Below are 24456 nucleotides of genomic sequence, written 5' to 3'. Positions count from 1 at the left end.
TGCTGCGTTCAAAGCAAGGTCAAAGCCACTGCGCTGTCAGAGGAGGAGGCAGTCAATTAGTCTCAATATGCCAGCAGGGGAGGGAGGAGTCAGAGAAGAGCGAAGGCTGTTAAAATTAAAGTTAATCTGTCACTAATCTCTGCTTGCGAAGTCTAGAGGGGGGGAAAAAAACAACGAGGAGATGTTTGTGACGGCTCCCAGGCTCAGAGAGGCAGGTGGAGCAGAGGGGTTGTGTTCAGCAGCCGCTGCAGGAGGCGAGCACCTTGGTGCAGAGCTGGGCGAGCTCCCTGTCCGAGAAGAGACTGGAAAATTCCCAGTTTGAGGCTCTTGTTCCCAGAGATGAGTCCTGCCCTGCAGTTTGACCGTACAACCAGGATGCCCAAGACCTGCCCCATGCCCAATCCATCCCCCATCAGAGGCTCAGCGCCCCTCATGTTGGGTGCAGCCCCCAGGGGTGCTGGCAGCATGTTCAGAGCTCCTTGCTGCAGGGAGTGCCTTTAGCAGGGACTTACTGATGCTGCAGAAGGTGCTGAGCTGGCAGCTTGGAGGAATGACCCCTCTTGTGTTACCTGCAAGGGGTTGCTCCAGCAAGCAGGGCGATTCAGCCCCCAGTGGGGTGGCGGTGCTTTCGGGCTGCCTTCGGCTCAGCACAGGGGCTGGGAGGTGACTGCGAGGTCCTCAACCATCCATCATGCTGTAGGCAAAGCCCTGGCCAGGAAAGGATTTGCTTGAGCCCCACATTTATGGAGGAGCTGTGAAGACACGTGTGCGTTTTGGGGTCAGCCACCACCTCTCCGAGCCACGCTTCAGTGGTGTTGGAGGACTTTGGCTGGGCCAGCTCTTCAGCAAGTGGTGGGCTGGGACCTGATGGGATCAGAGAGGCTCTGCAGAAGGAAAAAGGGAGAGGAAAGGGTCTCAGGGAGAGCGAGCTGGCCTCTCTCAGCTGCAGGTCTACAAATGAGACAATAAAAGGCTCTTCCAGGGGGCATAAGGGAGCAGGATCCTGATCTGTATGCTCAGTAACGGAGTGTTCGTAAATACCTTTTACAGGGCCAGCCGGATGCTTGTCAGTTACCGGAGCCATATGGTGGGAGCGTACAGTGATTTGTCCTGTAAATTCCATTATTATATCTGCTTCTCTCTCCAGATCGGCCACTGGCACGTTTCTGAAGGACTCAGCATGGACAACAGGATCTTCTCCTCCAACATCTCCGACAGTCTGTTCAACACCACGCTCATTGTCACCACCATCCTGGTAAGCGAGGGGGTCACCTACAGTTCCCATTAGCTCGTCGCCAGCCCGGTGCTTAGGGGTGTCAATCAGCTGCAATATTATTCTCTCCTCCTACCCCCCTCTGCCCCCAGCATGCAGTGTTGCACACTGATTTCATAAAGAACAGACGATCAAATCTCTAATTACAGCACTGAGGACAATTCATGACAGTGTAATTAAACTCAAGTTGATGTTTCATATGGAAATGATATTTGATGAGTTCAGAAGCAGCTGGGGAGAGGGCTGGAATGGGGATAAGTTGCCATTTTACATTCATCTCTGAATGATGTTCTTGTTCTGTGTACAGCTGGTAAGTTGGAAGGGACAGTTGTCCCAGCTCCCCATAAAAATTACTAAAATTGGCTAAGATGGGTGCAACTTTCATGAACCAAGACCTCACAGGTACAGGCAATCCAGGCAATTACCCTTATAGAAGTTCCCTGTCCGGTGCTGGGCTGATACCCATGACTTTTTCCAACACTTCTGCTGGAAGACCCTCAAAACCCCGAAGCTCTCTGGCCATTATTCCCTTACATCCCACTAAGTTTGCTGAAAGAGAGGCCGAGCTGGAAAAATCATCCCAAGTGCCCCATACCAGAGCTTTTGCATCCCAGCCTGGGCAGGGAGCCCCTTCCCCGCTGCTCCGTGCTGCCGGGACGCCCCGGCTAAGATGGGAATGACAGCTGCCCAGTTTCGATGCAGGAAAACCCCTATTTAATGCTGAAGTGGAACCATCAGGAGCTGGAAGGCAACGACCGCTACGAGGGCTTCTGCGTGGACATGCTGAAGGAGCTGGCCGAGATCCTGCGCTTCAACTACAAGATCCACCTGGTTGGTGATGGTGTGTACGGAGTCCCCGAGGCAAACGGCACGTGGACAGGGATGGTTGGGGAGCTGATTGCTCGGGTAAGTGAATTAACTGCTCCTTTTAGCCGTGCTCCAGTGGGACTTGGCTACAGCAAAGCCTGGCGCTTTATTATGTGCTCCAGGAGGCTAAGGATGGATGGGGGTTTTCGTCTGTGTGCAAGGCTCTGACCGGAGGATCCCTCTTCAGTGTTTTCTCCTGGCTCTGTAAATGCAGTTGTTGTGTCAGTGTGACACTGTGCGAAGTCGTGGTGGGTGTTAGGGCCCCTGGGCTCTCTCAAGGCTGTTTGCTTTGCCTGCACTCAGATCCCGGCTCGACACCGAGTGGTGTTTGGTTATTTTTTTTCACAGCGGGAAAAAAAAATAATGGAAATTTGACATAGGAAAATGTGCAGGTACCGGCAGGGTGGGCAGTAGAAATCAAAGCAAACTTGCAAAAAGGCACTGTTTGAGCAGGGAGGGAAGGGGGTAAGAATCCCATTTCTACCCAGAAAAGTTTGGGCAGGTTCATTTCAGCACCTCAGCTTTTGGTATTGTTTTTGGAGAGGAACAGTTTTTGTTTGCTCGCTGTGTATGGATCGAGCTCTGTTCACGATTCCTCTCCGTGGCAGTGATGTAGCCCGAGAGCTGCCTGCTTTTGCTGGGTCTGGCAACTTCTTGCTCCTGTGCCCCGCTCCCTGCTCTTTGTTTTCCTCCACAGCTGAAGGTGCTCCTTCCCCGGAGCTTAAACACAGCTGATGAAATGCTCCGAGATCCCTAGTAAAACAGGCTTAGCCAAAGCTAACATTAAGATTGATGCCATTTAAACCGATCCTTCCTCGCTGGGTTCCGTGCTGCCTTGTCATTACCGCCGTGCCTGCGAGGACCCGGTGACAGCTTCTCAGCTGGTGGCAGCTCCGCGGGGAGGTGTGTTTGTGATAATCCTCAGCGCTGTGCCAGAGGAGCACCCGAGCCTCCCCATCATTCCCCTTACATCAGCGGTGTGTTCTGCTGCAAAGCAGGGGAACAAGAACCCGATCCCATCGCTGTAGGGTGAGCATCTCTCCATGATGCCCCCCAGCATCCCTCTGCTTCTCCCCCAGCAGGCAAAGGGGGCCTGGCTGATGCTCCCTCCTCCCTTAGCAGCTCTGTTTGAGTGTCCCAAGCCAGGTGGGACTGCTCCAGGGCTGAGCAAGGTGCTGAGGGGCAGGATACGTGCTCAGGTCCCCGTTCAACCAGTGCCAAGTCCTGGGTCACCCTTCCCAGCACAGCGCGAGCTCAGTGCCAGCTGAGATTCCTCTGGTGAGGAGCCTCCTGTTTGCAAATGCTCGGGGCTATTGGCACAGTTTTTATCCACCTCTCGCTCTGTGTATCCGCACACAACTACGTGTCAAACGCTTCTGCAGCAGTTCTTCTGGGAGGCGAGGAGGAGCGGGGTGTGATGTGTGAGCTGGGCAGGCGAGGAAAGGAACAGCCCCTTGGGGTTTTTGGCCTGCTGGCCCTGGCAGCGCCTCCCCGTTGGATGGGAGCTCCTGGAGGGTGCTTTTTGGTAGCGATAAGTGTTTTAACTTCATCTTCACAGAGAAACAATTTGTTTCTCCTTCAGCTCGAGCTTTATTTAGGAGGATTTTTATTTCTGCTTCAGCAGGACAGAGCTGGCAAATCTGTGCGAGGCTGAATCAGAAATTAGAGACGAGAACAGGCGTTCTCTGCTTTGTTCTCTCTAGGCCCTTCAGAAGCTTTATAAGGGTGGTTTCAGTGAGTTTTTGATGGGTGCCATGGCCTGGCAGGGCAGAGCTGGCCGTGTGGGTGCTGCTTTCCGTCCCGCCTGGAGGCAGAAGCAGCAGAGGATGTGTTGGCCACCCAGTTCCTCTGCCAGGGGATTCATTCCTTGGGCACTTTTCTCCCTCCAGCTCAGCTCCGTGCAGCCCTGAGCACAGAGAGGGCATTCGTTAGGACACAAACCTGCCACTGGGGTCAGAGCATCCCAAATCCTACCCAAAAGGAAAGCTCTGCACCTGACTCTTCATGCAGTGCTGTGTTACTGTAAATTAGGGATTCCTTCCTCACCCCGATCAGCTTCTCGTGCGGTGAGCTTTGACCAGGGTGCATGTAAGTGTGCAGGACCAGCAACTCTGGGCTATCTGGGAAAAACGTTTCCTATTACTGCTTCTGGATTGACCAGCTATTGATTCATCCCTAAGTGCTGAAAATTCTCTTACAGCTAATTGCGCGCTGTGGTACGAGTGAGACGCTTTCTGTACAAACATCCGTGTGTTGTTGACCCAAATTCACAGGGATGAATCCGATTGACCCGCTCACAAAACCCGTTAGGAGCTGAGGAGCACGAGGAATGGGATGGCTGGGGGTTAGCAAAGGAGCTGCAGAGGTCCTGGGTCCGGGTCAGCAGTACTGGGATCGGGAACCCTGTCAGCGTCGTGGTCAGGAGAAGGAGATGCAGCCTGGGAGAAGTCACTTGGAAGGACTCAAACCCCTTCCTTAATGAAGATATCACTAATTTGGAAACCGCCAAGCTAACCGGTTGCTCTGTGCACACGGGGCAGGGCGGCTCAGCACCGATCCTATCCCTCGAGGGAGCAGGGCAGCAAAGCTGCTCTCGGGATGGAGCAGGCTTCCCCGATAGCCCCGCCAGGTCTGGCACGGACAACTTCAGCCTCCAGCAGCTGGGCTGACACCTTGCACGCCTGCTATCCGTAACAAGCAAACGAGGGGGAACAGCAAATCTTCCTCTCGCCTATTGTTTGCCTTTGGAGCCTTCGGGGACAACAGCACGGGAAGAATTACGCCTCACTTCTTCCTGCCGCGGTACGGAGCCCGGCTTTGCCTCCCCGATGGTTGCCTTGTCTTCCCTTTCTCTTCCCCAGCACGTCCTCGAGCCGAAATGAATTTTGCTAGTCAGCTACAAGCCGACGAGTGTATTTTCCAGGCGATGTGACAGCTCTCTCTTTGTTCCAGCACGGCTCTACTTGCTGTCTGGGTAGCGGAGCGCCTTGGTGGCTGTGCTTGGTGCCTGTACTTCGCCTCTCAGCACGCTGCTGGTGCTCAGCACCCCGTGCTCCTCCCGAGGAGCTGTGTCTGTGCCCCGGGGGCACCCACCTCAGGGCTGCCCCTGGGGAACAGAGCTAAGCTGACAGGAGGTGGTGTGGTTTTGCCAGCAGGCTTTACCCGCAGGAATGTGATGCTGGGGTTTTGCTGTGAGGCCTCCCTGTGACAGCTGGATCACCGCCCTGCCCAGCTGGGCACCAGCACCAGGTGCCTCTCATCCCACCCCCCTGCACGTTCACCTGAAGGACAGCACAGCCCGGGCAGGAGCACGCTCCATGCAGACTTGGATTTCTTCTTCTGCAGCCTCTTCAGCTGCCCAGGCATCTTTTGACGTTTAAATAAGGACTCGTGGACCAGGAGCTGGCCCTGTGGGGGCATTTAGGTACAAGGACCAGGAGCCACAGGGACAGCAGTGCTGGCCCATGGGTACAAGTCCCGTGGGTGGCGTGAGGCTGGTGCTGCTGCAGGAGGTGTTTTAGGGTGCATTGAGGGAAAAGGGGCTGCAAAGCACCGTCTGGGGAGCGATGGGGTGCGGAGCAGTGCTGGGCCTTTGACTTCTGCATCAGTGGCTTGAATCTGGCTGAGATCAGCAGTGATCAAAGCTCTTTTTAAAGCAGGGGAGGTGAAGCTGTGCATCCCATGCCTCCTGCTCAGAAACCCCAACACCAAAGGCTGAAAGGACTTCAAGGCTTTGGGGTGAGGCTTTTCCAGCTCTGCTGCTGTGACCAGGGGAGGTGTTTTGCGCTCCGAGGCCCTCTCCTCAGCTGCTCCAAGCGTAGGGGATGAAGGAAGGGGAAAAGAGGGAGAAGTTCTTCCAAAATTGGCTGAGTCCTGCAGTGGGTGTTGGCGTTCAGTGAGAAAAAGCTGTGCGTGGGTGATGGGAGGGAGGGAGGGGGAGTCTGTGTGCGCCGGGGGGCTGCCAGCATGCTGGGGGGAGTGGTGGAGGTCGGTGGTGTGCTGCTGATCTTGTCCTGCACATGGTGTGCATGCTCACATCGCTGTGGTGTAAACTGGGTGGGTGTCCCTGCCAGCCCTGGGTGGCTTTTGGGGTCGCCGTTCCCGGTGTGTCATCCCAGCTGGCTCTTGCCAAGGGCGCAGGAGCACCTGGCAGAGTTTTTCCTCCTGCCCCTAGAGATGGTGCAGGGGGAAGGCAGACCCGAGGCTGGTGTCTGCGCTCATTACTGATCCTCTAACGGAGGGTGGCAGCCTCCAGAGCTTTCAGGCTGTCGCTTTGCATACAGCAGAATTCACAGACGTCCTTCAAAAAAAAAAAAAAACAACAGTTTTGAGTGACCCTCACCTGGCCCTGGTTTTAAATGCAAGAATGTGCGTCCCTGGCTGCCTGCACAACCCGAAATAGCTCCTGTGCAGTAATTCAGCGACCAAACCATGCCACAAGACAGGTCTGCAGCCCTCAGGGTGAGGGAACAGAGTAAGAAATACCTCCCCCTGCCCTTGGCCACAGTGTGTGCTGTTGGCAGTGCCGGCGAGGAGGGCACTTGTGCGCCCAGGGGATTTAGGAGCCGAGGTGCTGTTGAAGTCAGGGACTCATCCTCCTGCAAGAAATCCCAGGTTTGTGCTGCAGGAGCCATCCTCCAGGCGTGTTTCACACCAAAGCCTGGTGCAGCTCGGACTCTCCCCGCTGGCTGGAGGCTCGTGGGTGGCAGCAGGGCTGCGGCAGGGCCGCCCACCTGGCCCTGATGCTTTGGGAATTTCGTCAGGATCGTTCCCGGCCGGGCTGCGCCTGACGTCAGGCCCCATTCATCACCATTAGCCTCCAGATGAGCCTTGTCAGCATCCGCAGCGAGGAGGCGGCTGCCTCCTCCGGACTGGCAGTCCCCGCAGTTTCCTCCGTCAGCCTGCTTTAATTGTTGTTCCTCCTCAGGAGCCCGGCTCAGCCTCCGTGTTTAACATCTTTCCTCTCGCCTGGTGCGAGTTTTGGCCTTGCCTGAGCGGTGCTTTGTTAAAGGAGCTCCTGTTCCCACCCCCAAAATGCTCTGGGTCCTCTTCTAAGCCAATTTCATGCTGACATTTATAGCTGCAACTGTGCCGACGGCTGAAAATCCCACAGCGTTCGCCCCTCTTCCCCCCATCCTTCGCCTCCTGGTTTCCCTTCCCCCAGAGCTGGGACGCGGCTGGAGCGCAGAAACACGAAGAAAAACCCCGTTTCTTCCCCAAAACGCATTGTTCAGGCTATAAAACGCTAACTCCTACCCGTGCTCAGGTGGGGAGGGGAGGAGAGAGCCGAGGGCTGCAGCGCTGCCTGTAACCAAGATACGCTGACCCCGGTGAATCACACCCGTCGGGTGCACATCAGGAGGCGAAGGAGAAAGCATGAAATGGATGCTGGGCAGGCAGGGAGAGCGCCGTGTGCCCTTCCCAGATCAAAGTTTCTTGCTGTCAGAAGGCAGCCCTGAAGTTGCATCGCTTCTGAGCCTGGAGAGGAAGAGGGAGAGGGAGCCTGAGGGAGTGGAGCCGTGGATGAAGCCGCCAGCAGCCAGGTCTCTGCCAAAGGAGGAGGCGAGCGGGGCCGTGCGGGGGTACCAGCAGCCTGCAAGGGGCTGGGGCTCGGCTGCTGCCTCCTGGGAGGACAAAAGTTGAGCAGGCAGGGAAAGAGCAGAGGGAGATGGGCTGTAATTGCCTTCACGCCGTTCAGCACAGGCAGCAGATGCAGCCAGTGCCCATGGCAAGTTCTCCAGGTGCTCCAACCCAATCCTTTAGCACCCCGTGGCACTTTTTGGAGAACTGGGAGAGGAAAGGCATTGTCAGGATGAGCTGTATCTTCACCAGGGGCTCTGCTGGCGGAGCTCTCCCCAGGACAAGGGTACCTGCAAACCCTTTTAACATAGACAGGAGAGGGTTAGGCAGCTGGAGGCTTTCCCCGCAGATAAAATTCCTCACGTGCCATGTTCTGCGGATAAATTGATCCCATCTTTGTAATCTCCTGGTGTTTACAGAGGGCTCAACTGCTCACACGCGATGCTGTGATTGCTGGTGCCTTTTAAAAACCCTGTGGGGAAACGTCTGGCTAGGCAGAAATCCTCCCCAGCTCGTAACTCACTCCCGTCTGCACCTCCCAGGAACCCGTAATAGCTGCTGGGAAACAATTGCAAAAATCCAGCAGAGGGCTTGTCCAATAAAGCCGTCCTGTGAAATATCACCTTCTCCGTGCCCCCTGCCCCTCACCTGCTAGCGGGCAGGCTTGCTGATCCTTTGCTTTTCTTTCCTCTTTCCTCTGCCTGCAGGCTGCAGTAAGGCTGCCCTTTGCTCCTGCAGCTCCTGCCTTTTCTTGGCCCGTCCTCCCCATCTGCCTCGAAGTGGTTTTTTGGGGGGGTGCAGGAGCGAAAGACACGGGCAAACCTCAGCCAGGAGGCACTTGGCCCTGTTTTTTTCCTCGGGAAAGCGAGAGCAGCAGGGGCAGAGAGCGTGGCACGAGCGGTGCACCAGCAAATTTGCCTTTGAGTGGTGCATTTGCAAGTAGGGCATGGATCCAGGGAGATAAGCCGCATATTTTATCGGGTCTTCAGGCCTGATGGTGCTTTAGCTTCTGCACAGACCTCATGAAACTCGGGGACAACATGTGCAAATAGCTTTTCTTCCCCCCCTCCTCCCCTTTTTCTTTCTTTCCACATGCATAATTGCCATCCTGCAAAGCAGGCAAACAAATGTATAAGAGAATGGAGGAGGTTTCATTTTTATAGAAAGCAATTACCGACATTAAAAGAGCTACAGTAATAAATATTATATTTAAAATTCAAATTCCTTATCTATATTACAAGGGTATTAACGTTGGAATAAATTCTCCCCCCCCCCCTACCCTCCCCACCTCATTTGGTTTGCAAGGCAATCTGGAAATTTTTACGCCAGTCCTCCGAATTTTTTGGAGTCGGAGCTGCAATTTCGGGAGTCTGGGTTTGGCAGGCTTGTAAACTTCATGGCTCGGGGTTTGTGAGCAATAAAGGTGCTTTGTTGTGATTTCCTACCTATGGTGCTTGCAAGTAACACCAGCCTTGTCTGGAAGGGGGCGGCTGCGTTAAATGGGGGCTGTGGAAGCAGGAGGCTGCAACCCACAGCTACAGAGAGGTAAAGAGTGGTCCGGAGCACGAGGTGGGTTATGCTTTGGGGTGTATGGGTGCAATACACACAGGGTGAGCACAAACATCACCAGGAAAACTCCTGCTGCTTTCCCCAGAGCCACGTCTTGCCCTGCAGCAACACACCCCGTCCCATCGGGATGGGGCACCCACTTTCCAGGAGCGGGTGCGTGGCCCTGGGCGTGCTGTGCCCCCTTCCCTGCCTTTTCCCAGGCTCGGGGTCCTCATCTCTGCTCTCCTCTCTCTCCAGAAAGCCGACTTGGCAGTGGCGGGGCTGACGATTACCGCGGAGCGGGAGAAGGTGATTGATTTCTCTAAGCCATTCATGACTTTGGGAATTAGCATTCTCTACCGAGTTCATATGGTAAGCGACTTATTTTATAGCCATTTACGTCCCTCCATTATTTGCATGCAAACGCGCCTAGTTACAGAAGAACAGTGAATGACTCATAAAAATATTTTCTTTTCCTATTTAAACACAAATGTGCCGGACATTTATTTTCTTTTTCACCCCGTGTCAGCTCAGTGCTTTCGGTTCCCATTGCTGAACCCCCAGCCCTGCTGGCTGCCTCCTTGGGCACAGCTCAAGGGCACCAGGAGGTGCCCAGGGTGCTGCTGCCTTGCAGGGGGGCTCTCAGACACCCTTGCTCCTGCATCAGCTTCTGGGGGGGAGCCCCCAGGAGGGGCTTTGCAGCTCCAAGCCCCCATTTCCCAGGTGTTGCAGAAGGTGAGCGCAACGGGACGTCCTTCTATTCCCAACCCGGGGCTTTGCAACGTGCTTTGTGCGATGCTGAATGGGTTGAGAATTTCAGTCCTGGTCTCCTGTCAGCTCAACAATAGCAGCCAAAAGGATAAAACAATTAGAGCTGCCTCTCCCTGCCCCCTCTCTCCCTTCGCGAGGCTGCTGGAGATGCAGTGTTCTGCACGAGCATAAACAAACTTGCGCACGCATCTCTCCGCGCTGAGTTGCTCCTGCCAAGAACAAACAAGTAATTAAAATCTAGTTAAAATTCCATTTCTTCTGGTACGTGCAGAATTTAGGATCAGTAGTTAACGGATCAGAAGGAGCCAGACCCTTTAAGCTTCGGCAGCTCAGCTGTGAGCAACTGTCCCTGCCCTGCGACCTTTCCCTTCCTGCTGCCAGCTGCCCCGTGCATCCGGGGGTGTTCCTGCCAGCATCACTTGGCTGGGATTATAATCGAGCTCCTGACTTTCTCACACGGGTTTTAAAGTTTGGGGATTGAGTCCCGTGTGTGTTCTGCCTCCGATGAACCCCACAACCTCGAGCGAGGTCCTGTTCCTCAAACGGCGTGAGGACCCCATGGCAGGGGGTCCCCAGCCTCTCCTGCTGCGCTGAGGAGTGGGGCTGAGAGCTGGGCAGAATTAACTCAGTATCCTGGTAAATATGCATTTAGCTCATCGCTCCCATTTTCCTGGAAGGATGGGGTATGCAGAGCAGCTGTGGGCGGCTGCCCTGCCCCTCCCTCCCCTTCCCCACCCCAGCAGACGTCTCCGCAATGTCAGAAATTGCAGCTGACGTATGTTCGTCGCGGCGCGGCTCCGACGGAGGCTAATAAATAACCACAAATGCATCTCTTGCCGAGGAGTAGCCTCCGTGCCCTAGTCTCCTCCCAGCCTGATGACATTTCATTTTAATTTCCATACAACTCCGCTTGCTAATGCTTTCTCCCCCTTTTCTCCTCCCCACCCACCCGGCCCAGCCACCACGCTGCGTCTCTTATCACACATAACCGAAGATGGCAGCTTTAAATGGGGCTGTCATTTTTCTCAATTCCGCTCGTTGTGATATAATCAAGTATGGATTTCTGACGCAGGGGCTCTAATAGGCTTTCTGCGAGGAGAAAAGGCTCGTTTTGTTTATTGCCTTCCCATCCTGGTGGGCCCTGCAGAGGGCAGGAGGTGATGACAGGTCCTCCTTGGCAGGTGCCTGGCGCTTTTTTCCTGCACGGAGGTATGTTGGGAGCCTGCTTTGTTTGTAGCACACACTTGGTTTTGCTCACACCTGCCTCTGTGGACGGGATTGAGGGACATTGAGGGACCAGCTTGCACATGGTCCTAGGTCATCAGCCCTGAAAGCCTTTGCTGTGCTCTCCCTGAGATGGGAAAGCGTCGATTTAGTGAGCACGAGGGAAGAGCTGAGCTCAGGGCAGGTGAACTGAGCTCAAAGGGGCTCTCTGACTGCTGCAGGAGATGCAAGAACTGGGGCACCGATTCCATGGCTCCTCCCCAGACAGTCCCTCCAGGCTGTCCCGGCGGTGCTGGGGGGCAAACAAGGAGCTCAAAGTGTCTGCCATGAGCCTGAGCACTGCTGAACCCAGCAGGACATTTGGTTCCTCCTCTTTTCCTCGCATGTCCCGCACAGTCAGGCTCTGACCCCAATATTTGCCCCCTCCAGAAACCCACCCCCTGTCTGGCCAAGCACGAGGACTTCCAGGAACCCCCGAAGAGGGTGAGTGAATCCCTCTTGCCTCCGTCTGAGGATCTGCAGGAGGCCTTCATCAATTATTGGGCACTTTGAACGTTTCTATTCCAGGAAAAATAGCTCTTCCAATTAACAACGCTGTACTGGGACCTGCTAAAAATATCCGACAGACACCAGATATTGTCAATCCCATCTTCAAAACAGACAGATAAGAGAGAGTTTGTGCCCTCCGTGGGAACAGAATATCTTTATTCTTATCCACGACTGTGAATGAAAAGAATATGTAGCAGCAGCCTGGAAATGACTGAAGAGAAGCAGAACTACTACTGCTGCAAGTCACAGGAGAGACTCGCTGCCAAGCCTGGAACTTCAAGCTTCCAACGCAATTTCCCTAATGAGCATAATTTATTGACAAACTGCCCCGGAAACACGGAGGAGACGTTGAGGCCCTAATTACAGAGAGGGTCTTTGCTACAGGAGCATCTCACGAGGGAGCCTTGGCTGAGATGCTGACGATGCCTGGGAATTCCCTGCTGGTTTTGGGATGCCAGGGAAGGATGAGCTGCTCGGAGATGGGTTTCTTTTGGGAGAAGCTCCCGTTTGCTCGGCTGAGGGCAGGAGGAGCCTTCCCACCTTGTGATTCCCCTTTCCCAAGCTCGTTCCTGAGCCTGCAAACCCCTGTGGAGGGAGAGGCAGAGGAACAAGCCTTGCTTTAGGTGATGAAGGGGATTAGGGGTACGTGGGGCACTCAGGAGAGCTGTGTGGTTGCTGAAGAAGCTTTGGTAACACCCACCCTTGGCTCCCAGTTGGCATCATGAGTCGAAAATGGACGTGGGAAGGTCTGTACCACCAATTCCTAACTCATCTTTTTGTTACGAGGCTTAGCAAGCCACAACCTCTGAAAATACTACTGTAGATCCCAGACTCCAGCTCCTCTCGCCCTTAAGGACGAGATGTTACGGTGGAGTTCTTTGTAGGGCAGAGTTTGCTGTAGAAGGTTTCAGAGATACTACGGTCCCAGCTGGTGACTGGAGCTGAGAATATCACAGCATCCTAGATATTTTTGTCAGAGGAAGGTCTCTGTGCAACAACTATTGCCTTTTCTAGCAACTTCTCAGTCTTCAGAAGAATTTTGAGACCTTGTGAAATTCAGTTTTTGCATAAGTGTAGGAATATTTCAGTAGTAAAACAGTCTTTTTATAGAAAAAAGGGAATTTAAAATGCCCCTCTTGTCTCTGTGTAAGGAAACAAAACTCATCTATGTTTCCTGGGGACTTTTGTGAAAACAGAAAATCGTTCACTGCCTTGGGATTAAGTGCACTTCTAAAATGCTTTGGTCTACCCAAGGCACTGGGCTTGCTACAGCAATTGCAGTGAGGTGGTTTTTGTTACCGGCTGCTGTTTATTACTTTACGTGTGCCATGAGCAGAGGGAGGCAGTGGATTACAGAAAAATGAGGGCTCCAATCCCTGAAGCCTGAGGTTTTGTGGTGCAAGGACTGACTTTGCTCACCTCTGCGCAGCCTTAACGCAACCTTTTAGCCCCACATTAGGAGTTGTGAGTTTTTGCTGGGAGCCTTTTGGAGGAGACAGTAAGCGAAGAGGAGTGCTGAGCCCAATGAATGGTGCCTGGACACGGTGGGAGAGGAGCATCAGATGTGCACGGTGCCTAAACAAAACACTTTCTGCTCCACAGAGGTACTACAAACTGCACAGAGAGCTTTGGGGGGGGGTTGTTTTCTTTACCCTTGTGGCTTTTTCCCTCTTTTTGCCTCTCCCCTGTGTGGTGCTGGGTTTGCTCAGAGATAAACCAGCGCCTGCTTCCCCTCCCGAGGAGGCTGTGCTGCAGAGGAGCCGCGTGCACGGAGCTGGTGGTGGCAGCAGAAATGCTCCCAGCGGAACGGGAGGTGTTCAGCCTGCAAGAAACTTCCAGAAATCGATCCTCCCTTTGTACCGACGTCGCTAAACTCGACGAGATTTTGGTGGTGGCAATGTCCTTGTGCAGCTTGGGGGGTACTTTGGGAGGAGGAAGGTGTGCCTTCCCAAGGTGGTGTTGCTGAGGTAGAAGCAGGAAATTCTGACGCATCCTGAAGATAAAAATATCGTGTTCTCGGAGATAAAAGTAATAATTTTATTGAGTTTTGTACAGCAGGAACATTTCAAGGCTAAAGAAAGCAAGCCAGAAATATTGCAAAAGGTGGTTGTTTTTTTTTTCTTTTCTTTTTTGCATTAAGATGTTTTCTCCCCACTCTGTCACTCCCACCCACCCACTGCTGGCACCCAGGGGCGCCCCTTTGCAGCCACCACGTGTGGTGTGAAGCCTGGTGGGTGACCGTGGGCTCCCCCCTTGCAGATCCCCCATACGAGCAGTGCTGCACGCCCTGCCAGCGAGGAGAGGGCTGTGGTTTTCATGCTTTGCCATCAATTCACCTGTTTGTTTGCCTGGAGGAACAAAAACCCTTGTTTTTGTAGGGGGGGAATGGACTTAGGAGAGGGATCCCGGTGGGGAGCTGCTGCAGGGCGCACTCACTCTTGGCCGTGTCTCACCCCTGTGAGACTTCTGCAAATCTCCATTTTCTTTATTTTATTTCCCTTCTGTCGCTCCCAGCCACTGTCACCATCAGGCCAAGTGCGTCTCTTTGTCTCCTTTTTAGAACGAATTGCTCGATTTATAGAAAAAAAAAAAAAAAAAAAGCTCAAACTCACTTTTGCTTCCCTTCCAGGGCCGCAAGCCTGGCTACTTCTCCTTCCTGGACCCCTTTTCCCCTGGCGTCTGGCTCTTCATGCTGCTCGCCTACCTGGCCGTCAGCTGCGTCCTCTTCTTGGTTGCTCGGTAATGTGGCCGCCGCCGCCTTTCCTTTCCTCGCGGTGCCATCTAGCGTCACGCTCCCAGCCCCGTGGCGAGGGGCCGCACGTGGGCACGTCCCCAAGGCCACCAGCTCAGGGGACACAGAAATAGGGGCAGGGTGGTCCCAGCTCCTAGCTGGGGACGGGGACTTTGCTGGGAGAGCATCACCAGGTGGCAGCGCTGGGTGGCCACGGTTATGGCTGGGTTGGGGGGCACAGGAGCGTGCGTGGCCCCTGTGGTGCCAAAAACTGCCTGGGAAGAGTGGGAAGGGGATTGGGATCAGGGCAGGGGCTGTGCAAATGGTGCTGCTGGCTGTGGGTTCTCGGATGGCAAGAGAGAAACCCCGCGGCATGTCTCGACCATGACGGGCAGATGCCAGTGAATGCGTTGAGAGATTTTAATGTGAAGTGCAGGACGTGTGTCAGGCCTTCAAAACGCAGTGTGTACAGAAAGGAAAGTTCATTAATATCCCTCCAGAGCCTCCCAGGTGACGTGCAGAGCCTCGCCTGACAGCTCTCAGTTCATTTTCCCTATGACTAATTTAAATCAGCCTTAAAAAATGTCACCGAGCGCTTTGCACTTCTCCGCAGCGCGTCTCCCATCGAGGTCCAGGGTCAGCGCCCCAGGGGCTGTGCTGCAGGGCTGCCTGCCCTCACCTCGTGGCAAACTGCTGGAGGTTGGTGCCACAGGCGGGGCTTTTCGCTCTCAGGTAGGCTCTGAGCTGGAGATTCACACCGAGGTGGAGGTGCACTGCGTCGGGACATGGCTAATGCCCAGTCCTCGTTACGAAAATGGAGCGGTGCTGCCACTCGGTCCCTTAGCATGGCTGAAGTCATCATGCTGACAGGGCTTTAAGGCTGCTTTTGAACCCTGTTACAGCCTCAGCAGCCAGGCACTCTGCTGAATGAGATGTGGTGCCCTTCCAGCCCCTCTCCTCATTTTAAACATCCTCCTCCAGCAAGGTGCCTTCACCTGGATTCCTCCGGAGGCAGAGGTTTGGATGCTGAGCTCGGCCGTGAAGAGCTCCTGACCCTGCAAACTGCAAAGCACTATCCCAGCTCAGTGCTTGTCCTACTGCCAGTCCTGGGCCCCGGCACCAAGTCTTCAGGAAATAATCTCCATAACCAGCACTGCAGTGAGGTTATGGGAGGTTATGGGAGAGGCAGAGCTGAAAGCTGACAGCTTTTTGGGTGAAATGTTGCACAATCTGGCCCAGCCCTGCAGCTGTACTGCAGTATCCCCAAAATAAGCTGCCCGGCTCTGCTAACCATCAGCGATACAATGAACTGCAGCGTAGGATTTAGACAACTTTCTTAGCAACCAGGGAAGCGAGCATTGAAAACAGCCCAAAACGAGAGCCGGGCTGCCATCACTTCAGTGACGTGCTGTCATTTGTTTCAGATTCCCACCCCTGTCCCATCCCTGTGAGTGCTGAAAGCTTGTGGTGCTTTGAAACACCAGCACCTGGCTTCAAACCAGACCTGGGACCTAGACCTAGACCTTCGTGGGGCAACCAGACCTTCTTAGAGCAACCTTTTGTGACAGCTCTTACTTGATGATGATGTTCGGCCAGGTCTCATGTGTTTTGCTTTGGAATTTCCCCTGGATGCTCCTTGTCTGGCAGGAAACACAGCAGGAGCTGCCTGATTTCCATTCCGCATCGAGACCATGCGCTTCTGGAATTATTATTGCTGCTCTTGTCTGCGTTACAAATTCACACGTAGGCCTTCAGCCTCCCCGCAGCCCTTGGCCAGGTTTTAGCACAGCCTCGCAAAACTTTTGCAAGTCTCACAACAAAACCTCTGGCTCCTGAATCACAGAGCAGGCATTTCACACAGCTCTGAGCCCTGGGCATCAACTGACAGCAAAGAGCTTCCTCCTCAGAAAAAATCTGCTTCCAGGAGAGTTAGGGCTTTTCAGCTTTTTTTTTTTTTTTTTTTTTTTTTTTTTTTTACATTTATTTTTTTTGCTGTTTTTCACCCAAGTGCCCCGTTTCCTGGCAAGTTACCTGAGCTACCTGTTATTTCTCCTCTCAGGCTGACGCCGTATGAGTGGTACAGCCCCCACCCCTGCTCGCAAGGCAGATGCAACCTCCTCATCAACCAGTACTCACTTGGCAACAGCCTGTGGTTTCCCGTTGGGGGCTTCATGCAGCAAGGCTCCACCATCGCCCCCCAGGCGTTGTCCACACGCTGCGTCAGTGGAGTCTGGTAAGGTCAACCCTCCTCGAAAGGAAGGCAGCCCTCGGGGTCTGATGGAGGCAGGGGATGGGGATGGAGGTCAGACCCAGCCCGTGGAGAAGTTTAGGTTGGAAACGAGAGATTTATTCTCAGAAAGAGCAGTCAGGCGTTGGGACGGGTTGCCCAGGGAGGTGGTGGAGTCACCATCACTGGGGGTGTTCAAGGAAAGGTAGGACGTGGTGCTTGGGGACATGGTTTAGTGGTGACATTGGTGGTGACGTTGGTTGAACGAGGTGATCTTGGAAGGCTTTTCCAACCCTAATGTTTCTATTCTCAGCTCACCGTTTCTCACCGTCCTCTCTTCTTCCTCTCTCCCTAGGTGGGCCTTCACCTTGATCATCATCTCCTCCTACACGGCCAACCTGGCAGCCTTCCTCACCGTGCAGCGGATGGATGTCCCCATCGAATCCGTGGATGACCTGGCTGACCAGACAGCCATCGAGTACGGCACCATCCATGGCGGCTCCAGCATGACCTTCTTCCAAGTAAACCCCATTCTTCTGCTCAGCGGGGCAGGGGGTGCGGAGGGCACCCTTTGGTCAGCTTTGGATGCTGCCCCAGCCTGCCAGGCCTCTTTCTGGTGTGTTGCAGCCTGGTTTCTGGCATTGAGGAGACATTTGGGGAGCTCCCTGGCTGTTTGGTCGCACAGGGCTAATTCCACCGTGGGTGGCGATGGGGTAAATGGTGGAGGTGGCACAGCAGAGGCCAGGGAAGGCAGGGATTTGTAAGGCAGCAGCCAGCATGCTTTTGGGATGCTGGAGGACTAGGCTCAGGTCATCTGTGCTCATCCCAGAGGAGCAGACCTTCCTGCTCAGACTCAGAAAGTGACTTAATGTTTGGAGTTCCCCACCACGTAGGTAAGAAAGCCGTGCACATCCATGTGTCAGCGATGGCATAGCGTGGACCTCAGCAACCGAGCGTTTGCGGTTGTATTTCCACGTCCCTGTGCATGTTTGGTGTGATCTTAGCTTCTCTGTGAGAGTCCCTCAGGTTGGGTAAGCAAAGAAATGTTTGCAGTCCCCTGGTAGGCCAGCTTATGGAAATGTGCTGGTGCAAAGCGGAGTTTGCAAGGGGTCAGGGGCACTGAAAACACACAAGTCAAGCATGTGCAAACTCGATACGTGCTATTTAGCCCAGTTTCATGTCTGGCTTCCCTCCTGGATTCAGAAGGGAAACAAATGAGTGAATCCTTTCTGCGGTGCTCTGATGGTACGCAGAACTGCTCGAGGATTATTTGTTTATTACATGTTGAAATACCAAGAGGAGAGAAAGAGAGAAAGCTTTTCTCACTCCTCTTTTCCACTGAGTCTGAGCTGAACTGGGAAGAAGCCTGAGAAACATCTCAAGCGAGCCTGAGCTTTTCAGCCTAACTTTCTGCCCTTCAGGGGTTTGGCAAAAAGCTGCTTCCAAGCAGAACGTCACATCTAAAATGAGCCGAAGAGCCCAAGTGAATAAAGTGTCTGTGTACAAGGCACTCGGTTCTTCCCAGGCAGACTTTGAAGGCTAAAACCCTGTCTGTGGCTCTGCACTGCCTGGTGCATGCTGGAGTAGCTGGTGGTGGAAAAGAAATGAGTGCAAGGTGCTCCCGGACCATTTGCAGCCCCATTTGCTGGGATCCCTTTGCCTTGGGTGTCAGGATGGTGACTCAAACGCAGCAGCAGGTTGAGTAGGCAAGGCTGAGGCTGTCCTTGCCCCGCAGCACCTTGCTTTGCATCCAACCTCCATTGAGCCAAAAGCCTCCAGTTCTCATGAACAGGCACTTTGGTTCCCTTCTGCAGCAAAATCCACATTTTAGGGAGCAACAAACTCCAGAGAGCTTTGACTCTGTGCCCAGACCTCGGTGCTCATTTTGGGCTGGCGGTGTCTGGCTCTGGTGGCCTGCTGAGCACAAGGGCATGGGAAGCGTTCAGTGGCTTAAAGAAGCCATCCGTGAGCTATTTCTTCTGGCTGTTTTTGGTTGTTTGCGATACAGTTACGGAAACTGTATTTTTTGCAAGCTGAATTTATGCAAAGAGACGTGATGGAACTAATTGGGATTAGGTATGCATTTCATGCCCAGCCTTGCCAACAAAGTCTCAAATCCACCAAGACATTTGGGCCTCTAAATCTTGTTGGAATAACTGGAGGGCAGGCAGCCGTGTGCGAATCATGCACCGGATCTGTTTCGACTCCCTTTTCCATCACGAAAGGGGACCCTCGTTTTCCAAGAGGGTTTAATTGGGGGTGTACATCCCCGTAACGTGCTCCCACTTATCCGTGCTGCCTCCTCTCTCCGGCAGAACTCCCGCTACCAGACGTACCAGCGGATGTGGAACTACATGTACTCCAAGCAGCCCAGCGTCTTCGTGAAGAGCACGGAGGAAGGGATCGCGCGCGTGCTGAACTCCAATTACGCCTTCCTGCTGGAGTCCACCATGAACGAGTATTATCGTCAGCGCAATTGCAACCTCACGCAGGTCGGGGGCCTTCTGGACACCAAGGGCTACGGGATTGGCATGCCCGTCGGTAGGCAGTGAAGACAAATTCTAGTCCTTCTCCGCTGTCAGCAGAGGACCGGAGCATTTGAAAAGGCTGAACCGGCTCTAAGGCCGAGGTCACGTTTCACGGCTCTGCCCAGGGTCATTTTGGTTTTTTTAAACTCAGGAGGAAAATCAAATGCACTGCAGCTGATGGTGCACGCTCAGGGCCAGATGTGAGAGACCCTGCTCTGGTCCGGAGCCAGGTGACACGTGACTGCGGCTCTTTAAATGATTCGTGTGAAAGCTGTTTCAAAATTGCTGCTTATTTTCTGCATATATGCTCTTTGCTGACTGTTTCCCTTTTGAACCAGTGGGTTTTGAATCGTTTTGTGCTTCTCGTTTGACCTCAGAAGTGCTGTGAAAGTAATGCTGGTGCAACTCCTGTAGCGTCTTAACAGCTGGTGGTTCTTAAAACTCCCCAACAGAGAATTGGACAGAGAATGGGACGATTCAGTCCTATCTCACCTCCTGATCAGGTTCCACCAAATGCAGGGCTTTTGTCTTTTGAATAGGAGAGCTAACAAGAGAACCCCATCTCCCAGGGCAGCAAAGAAAAGGATGTAGCGGTTGTTATCCAAAAACGATCGCTGATCTTTGGGCCAGTCTCTCAGGCTCGACGCCTGGTCCCTGACCTCTGAGCACCCCAGGTAGCCACACAAAGTTGAGCTGAGTGACGCAAGAAGCCTCACACAGGCAGCCACTAGAGCTTAGCTGACATGAGTAAGCTTGTAAAGTCACGGTAACCCGATCGTGAGTACAAATCCGTACTTTCATGACTAAATTTGTTCTGACATTGTCTTGTTAAGCAGTGAAATCGTAGCAGATAAGAGGAGCAGAAAGCTGCTCGCCGGGACAATAGTGCAGAGTTACCGGGAGAGCTGCTGCCGTTCCCACGGCCCTTCTTCTGCAGCTCTGGCCCCAGGAATAACGGGGCCTGCAGTGGGGCTGGGTGCTGAGCATCCTCTCCCATGAGCACAGGTTGGATCCAGCACCGTTTTAGTGCACCAGTTTGAAACAGGAGCCTTAGAGCAAGGCTAGCAAAGCTCTCCTTGGCTACAGACTCCTTTAAGTGCGATATTTGGGTCTTGGGATGCAGGCAGAACTTCTGCCTGCAAATGAGGTGAATTTATGGACAGCCCCAGCAGGGGAACAGTGGGTTTCGAGGGCTGGCACGGAGCGAGAGAGCTCCCAAGGTGCCGGGAGGAGCGTTCGGGGCAGGCCGGTGGCAGGGCAACGCGCGGGACTGGGGTGGACTGGAGCGGTGCCTTAGCGCCTGCCTCTTGCTCTTGCAGGCTCCGTGTTCCGCGACGAGTTCGACCTGGCCATTCTCCAGCTGCAGGAGAACAACCGCCTGGAAATCCTGAAGCGCAAGTGGTGGGAAGGAGGCAAATGTCCCAAGGAGGAGGACCACAGGGCCAAAGGTACGCTGCGCCCCTCCGCCCGTGGCTCACCGTAGGGACCAGGAGGTAGGAGAGCATCCTTAGCAGTGGTGCAAGGATGAAGGTCCATCCACACGTGTGCACTGTTGGGTTTTCTGCCAGAGAATCGCTTTTTCCCCTTCTCCTGACCCGAGGTTCCTTCCTTCACAATTCAAGGAGAAAGCCAAACAGCTCTGCGGTGCCTCATGCTGTGTGTTTTTGCCTGGGGCAAAGAGAGCGGAACAACCAAATGACAAATATTGGAGGCATATGGAGGGGAAATTAGCTTCTAATGAATGTCTGCAGCATTACATGGGAAAATGGATGGCTGAAGGGATCAGACCAAAATCCTGGGTTCCTGCAAGGGAGATGGATCTCCACCGCAGGCCCGCTGCTTAATGGCTCCGAGTGAAAGCGCCTTTCAGACAGCTGAGGGAAGGGACACAAGGACTTTATTACTACATCTGTAAACTGAGGAGCAAATTCTTTTGGGTAATGCTATGCAAATTGCCATAAAAGCTACCACATTAGGCTGATGTCCCAGCATGACAGCAGTTGCCAGCTTCCCGCAGTTGCTGCATCTTTTCGTGTTGGCAGTCGCCCTTTCCTCGGCGAGCATTTTCTGGGAGGCCAGCAGTGCCCAGCCGCAAGGCGAGTCCTCTGGCCTCTCTGAGTGCAGAGACAGAGCCGAGCTGGCTGCACGACTGTGCTCATGTTTTCCTGACATTGCAGCAGACGTCGGGGTGTGTGTGCAGCTTGCGAGCTGGCCGGATGAGGCCCCAAAGGGATGGGGTGCTGCTTATCCCTCCTACTGCCCCACGTGTAGCCCTAGGTGGTGGTTTGGAGGCAGGAGGTGCTGTGCCAAAGCAACAACCTAATAAAATAGTTGGTTTGAAGGCAAGCAGGCAGGATGGAGGCTCTTCTTCCACCTACCTAACAGTGGAACAGGGATTGGAGGAGGTTCTGGTGGTTTGTTCGCCTTGTTAATAAATCCCCAGCTGTATCCTATCAGAGAGAAAGCGTAGGTGTTTTCAAGGATTTGGGCAGGGAGGTAGTAAAGGGGATAAAAACTGCCCACAGAGGAAAGAAATCCCTCTCTGGTGATCTTGGAAATGGGTATCTGATCTGACACCCAGGTGGAACCATGGAAGGATGAAGAGAGACTGATCCTGGCCTTAAATTCAGATTTGAGAGATGCTGGGAGGAGAGGATGGCCTTTATCTTGGGTCTAAACTGTGATTATGGGATATGTTTTCTGCCCTGTGATGGCTGTCTTAGTGGAAACGTCTCTGCGATGGGCTGATTTACAGAGTCACTGGATTGCTCTGGAGGCAATGCCAAAAGAATGATGGAGAAGGAGGGAGGATTGTGACCTCTTAAGTTTTAGAACAAAACAGGTCAGCGATTTACAAGGATTTTGGTGAGATTTAATGTCTAAAAGCCATGCAGAGATTAAGTCAATAAATCATTGATTCTTGCACTTTGATTTAATGTTACAGAGGGGAGAGGAAGGTTTTTATAGATGCGCTGGTTGAGTAATGGCCTCATACCGTCACCTCGGTGCAAAACACCGCATGCTTTTTAGTAATCAGCCCAATCAGGAGCCCTGGCCACTTGAGACCCAAACCCAAAAAGCCAAGGAGAGCAGAGCTGTTTTTTTGGGCAGCATGTGCTGAGAGGCAGGTGCTGCTCCCTGGATCTGCTCCTGCCCCAGCACCCTTTCGGTCCCGTTCTGCAGGGCAGTTTTGGGGGGACAGGAGTCACGGTGGGAAGCAAGGTGACATCCCTGGCATGTGGAAAGCTCAGGGTGGGTTCCTGAGGGCTGGGTTTTCCCTCCAGCAGTGAGGTTTGTGTCCTACAAGCTGTGTAGGATGGGGCTGGCAGTTCCTAACCAGGTACCCCTGGGCAACATCCCCATGTGGCCACCAAGTCATGTCAAGCAGCGCTGGGTCGTGGTCTTGTCTGGAACCTCTCCTTGATACTGCAACACAAGCAGCTGTAATCATTTTTCACCAGCACTTTGTAATGTGATCAAAGGAGGTTTTCTTAATGCCAGCCTCCTTTAAAGCCCTTTCTTGTCTTCCTCATCTCTGCCTCCTTAACAGCATTGCTCATCTGCTGTCGCAAAGTTCAAAGCAACTAGAGCTGGGTGAATAATTTGCAGGGATTAATGTACCCGATTGATCTCCCGTTTTTTCCCCCCTGTTTTCGGTTTGTCCACAAATTGCTTTGTACTTGCCTCCAATGTATTTGCTGTTTATCTGCAAAATCATCATTTCTGAGAATGCGTCTTCGATCGTGCAGTTATTGCAAGTCATTTGGTTTGCCATCTGAGTCATGCAGCCGGCTATTAATAGGACAAGTGCTGGCTCCGTGGTTTTGGTCTCTGGCTGGGTGTGCGCAATGCTAACAGCAAAGGGTTGGGATTTCTGCACAACGATGCCTGCAATTTATGTTGCACCTGCCTCCCCACAGCGTTGTCTCTTCTGCTTTATTTCAGGCCTGGGGATGGAGAATATTGGTGGAATCTTCGTGGTTCTCATCTGTGGCTTAATCGTAGCGATTTTTATGGCAATGCTGGAATTTCTGTGGAGCCTTCGGCACTCTGAGCAGTCAGAGGTAGGACCCGAAAGTGTCCCGAGGGGATAGAAGTGCTTATGGCATTCCTAGTGCTGAGACCTCAAACACAGGAGAGCTCTGGGTAGGGGTCTGAAGTTCAGGAACATCTCACGTACGCCTGCACCCTAAGATTTGAGGCTGTAGGGGTGTTCCAACGGCTGTTGAAGGGATCAGAGGTGCACAAGACCCAGGTACTGGATCCAGGTTCCTGGAGTCTGGAACATCTGAGAATTTCTGCCTCCAACAGGTTTGGATCCCAAGCTGATTTGGAGATCCAGTAGGGTCTCCACCAAGAGGTGGAACCTCCTGGGTAAAACAAGCACGAGGGTCCAAGCGCTGGTACCAAAACCCAGTGGCCAAACTCAAACCTGAGCCTGTAGCATTTTGGTATCAGGATCTGGAGCAGAAGCAGGGTGGCTGGGCTTGCAGCACGGTTAGGTGAGCAGCGTGCTCTGCCTTCCAGGTGTCGGTGTGCCAAGAAATGGTGACGGAGCTGCGCAACATCATCCTCTGCAAGGACAGTTTCCACCCCCGTCGGAGGCGAGGGGGGATGGCACGGACTCGCCCCGTTATCCCCGAGGAGCGCCGAGCCCGCAGCACCACCACGCTCAGCAACGGGAAGCTGTGCAGTGGGGGAGAGCCAGACCCCCTGGCACAAAGACTGGCACAAGAAGCTGCCCTGGTCGCCCGGGGCTGCACGCACATCCGCGTCTGCCCCGAGTGCCGCAGGTTTCAGGGGCTCCGGGCACGGCCGCCTCCGGGCTCGCCCGCGCAGAGCGAGGAGAGCTTGGAGTGGGAGAAGACCACCAACAGCAGCGAGCCCGAGTAAAGCCGGGGGGCGGTTGGGGGGAGCCGGGGTGGGCCGAGAGGGTCCTGTTCCATTTTACAGAACACGGACTTGTACAATGTCAAACTCGTTTTTAAATTAAAAGCAGTTACCCAGCTTCTCCAGAGCACGGCAGGCCGCCTTGGGGCTGACGCACAAGCCCGGCCAGAGGGTGGGCTTTGGAGAGGACGCGCGGCTCGCCGGACCCCGAGGCACCAGGAGCGAGCTCCTCCGGCTGGGCTGCCTCCAGCAGCCGTCCCCACGCAGC

At 53.8% G+C, this 24456-nt stretch overlaps 1 protein-coding gene across 1 annotated transcript in view; it reads left to right on the top strand.

Moving 5' to 3' along the window:
• Positions 1–24191, top strand: part of GRIK4 (glutamate ionotropic receptor kainate type subunit 4) — a gene marked incomplete at its 3' end in the record, with an annotated part of 104973 nt that extends 80782 nt beyond the window's left edge. Inside the window, exons 10-19 of the mRNA XM_082778040.1 lie at positions 1148–1255; positions 1976–2179; positions 9527–9640; positions 14442–14551; positions 16603–16776; positions 17126–17291; positions 19086–19311; positions 20618–20746; positions 23244–23362; positions 23826–24191. Of these exons, the coding sequence (XP_082634166.1) occupies positions 1148–1255; positions 1976–2179; positions 9527–9640; positions 14442–14551; positions 16603–16776; positions 17126–17291; positions 19086–19311; positions 20618–20746; positions 23244–23362; positions 23826–24191 (1716 nt within the window). The remainder of the gene's footprint in view (positions 1–1147; positions 1256–1975; positions 2180–9526; positions 9641–14441; positions 14552–16602; positions 16777–17125; positions 17292–19085; positions 19312–20617; positions 20747–23243; positions 23363–23825) is intronic.
• Between the last annotated feature and the right edge of the window lie 265 nt (positions 24192–24456).

The sequence above is a fragment of the Aythya marila genome (assembly GCF_965140915.1).
Source record: "Aythya marila genome assembly, chromosome: 23".
Classification (NCBI taxonomy): domain Eukaryota; kingdom Metazoa; phylum Chordata; class Aves; order Anseriformes; family Anatidae; genus Aythya; species Aythya marila.
This window is presented reverse-complemented; position numbering and strand designations above follow the sequence as displayed.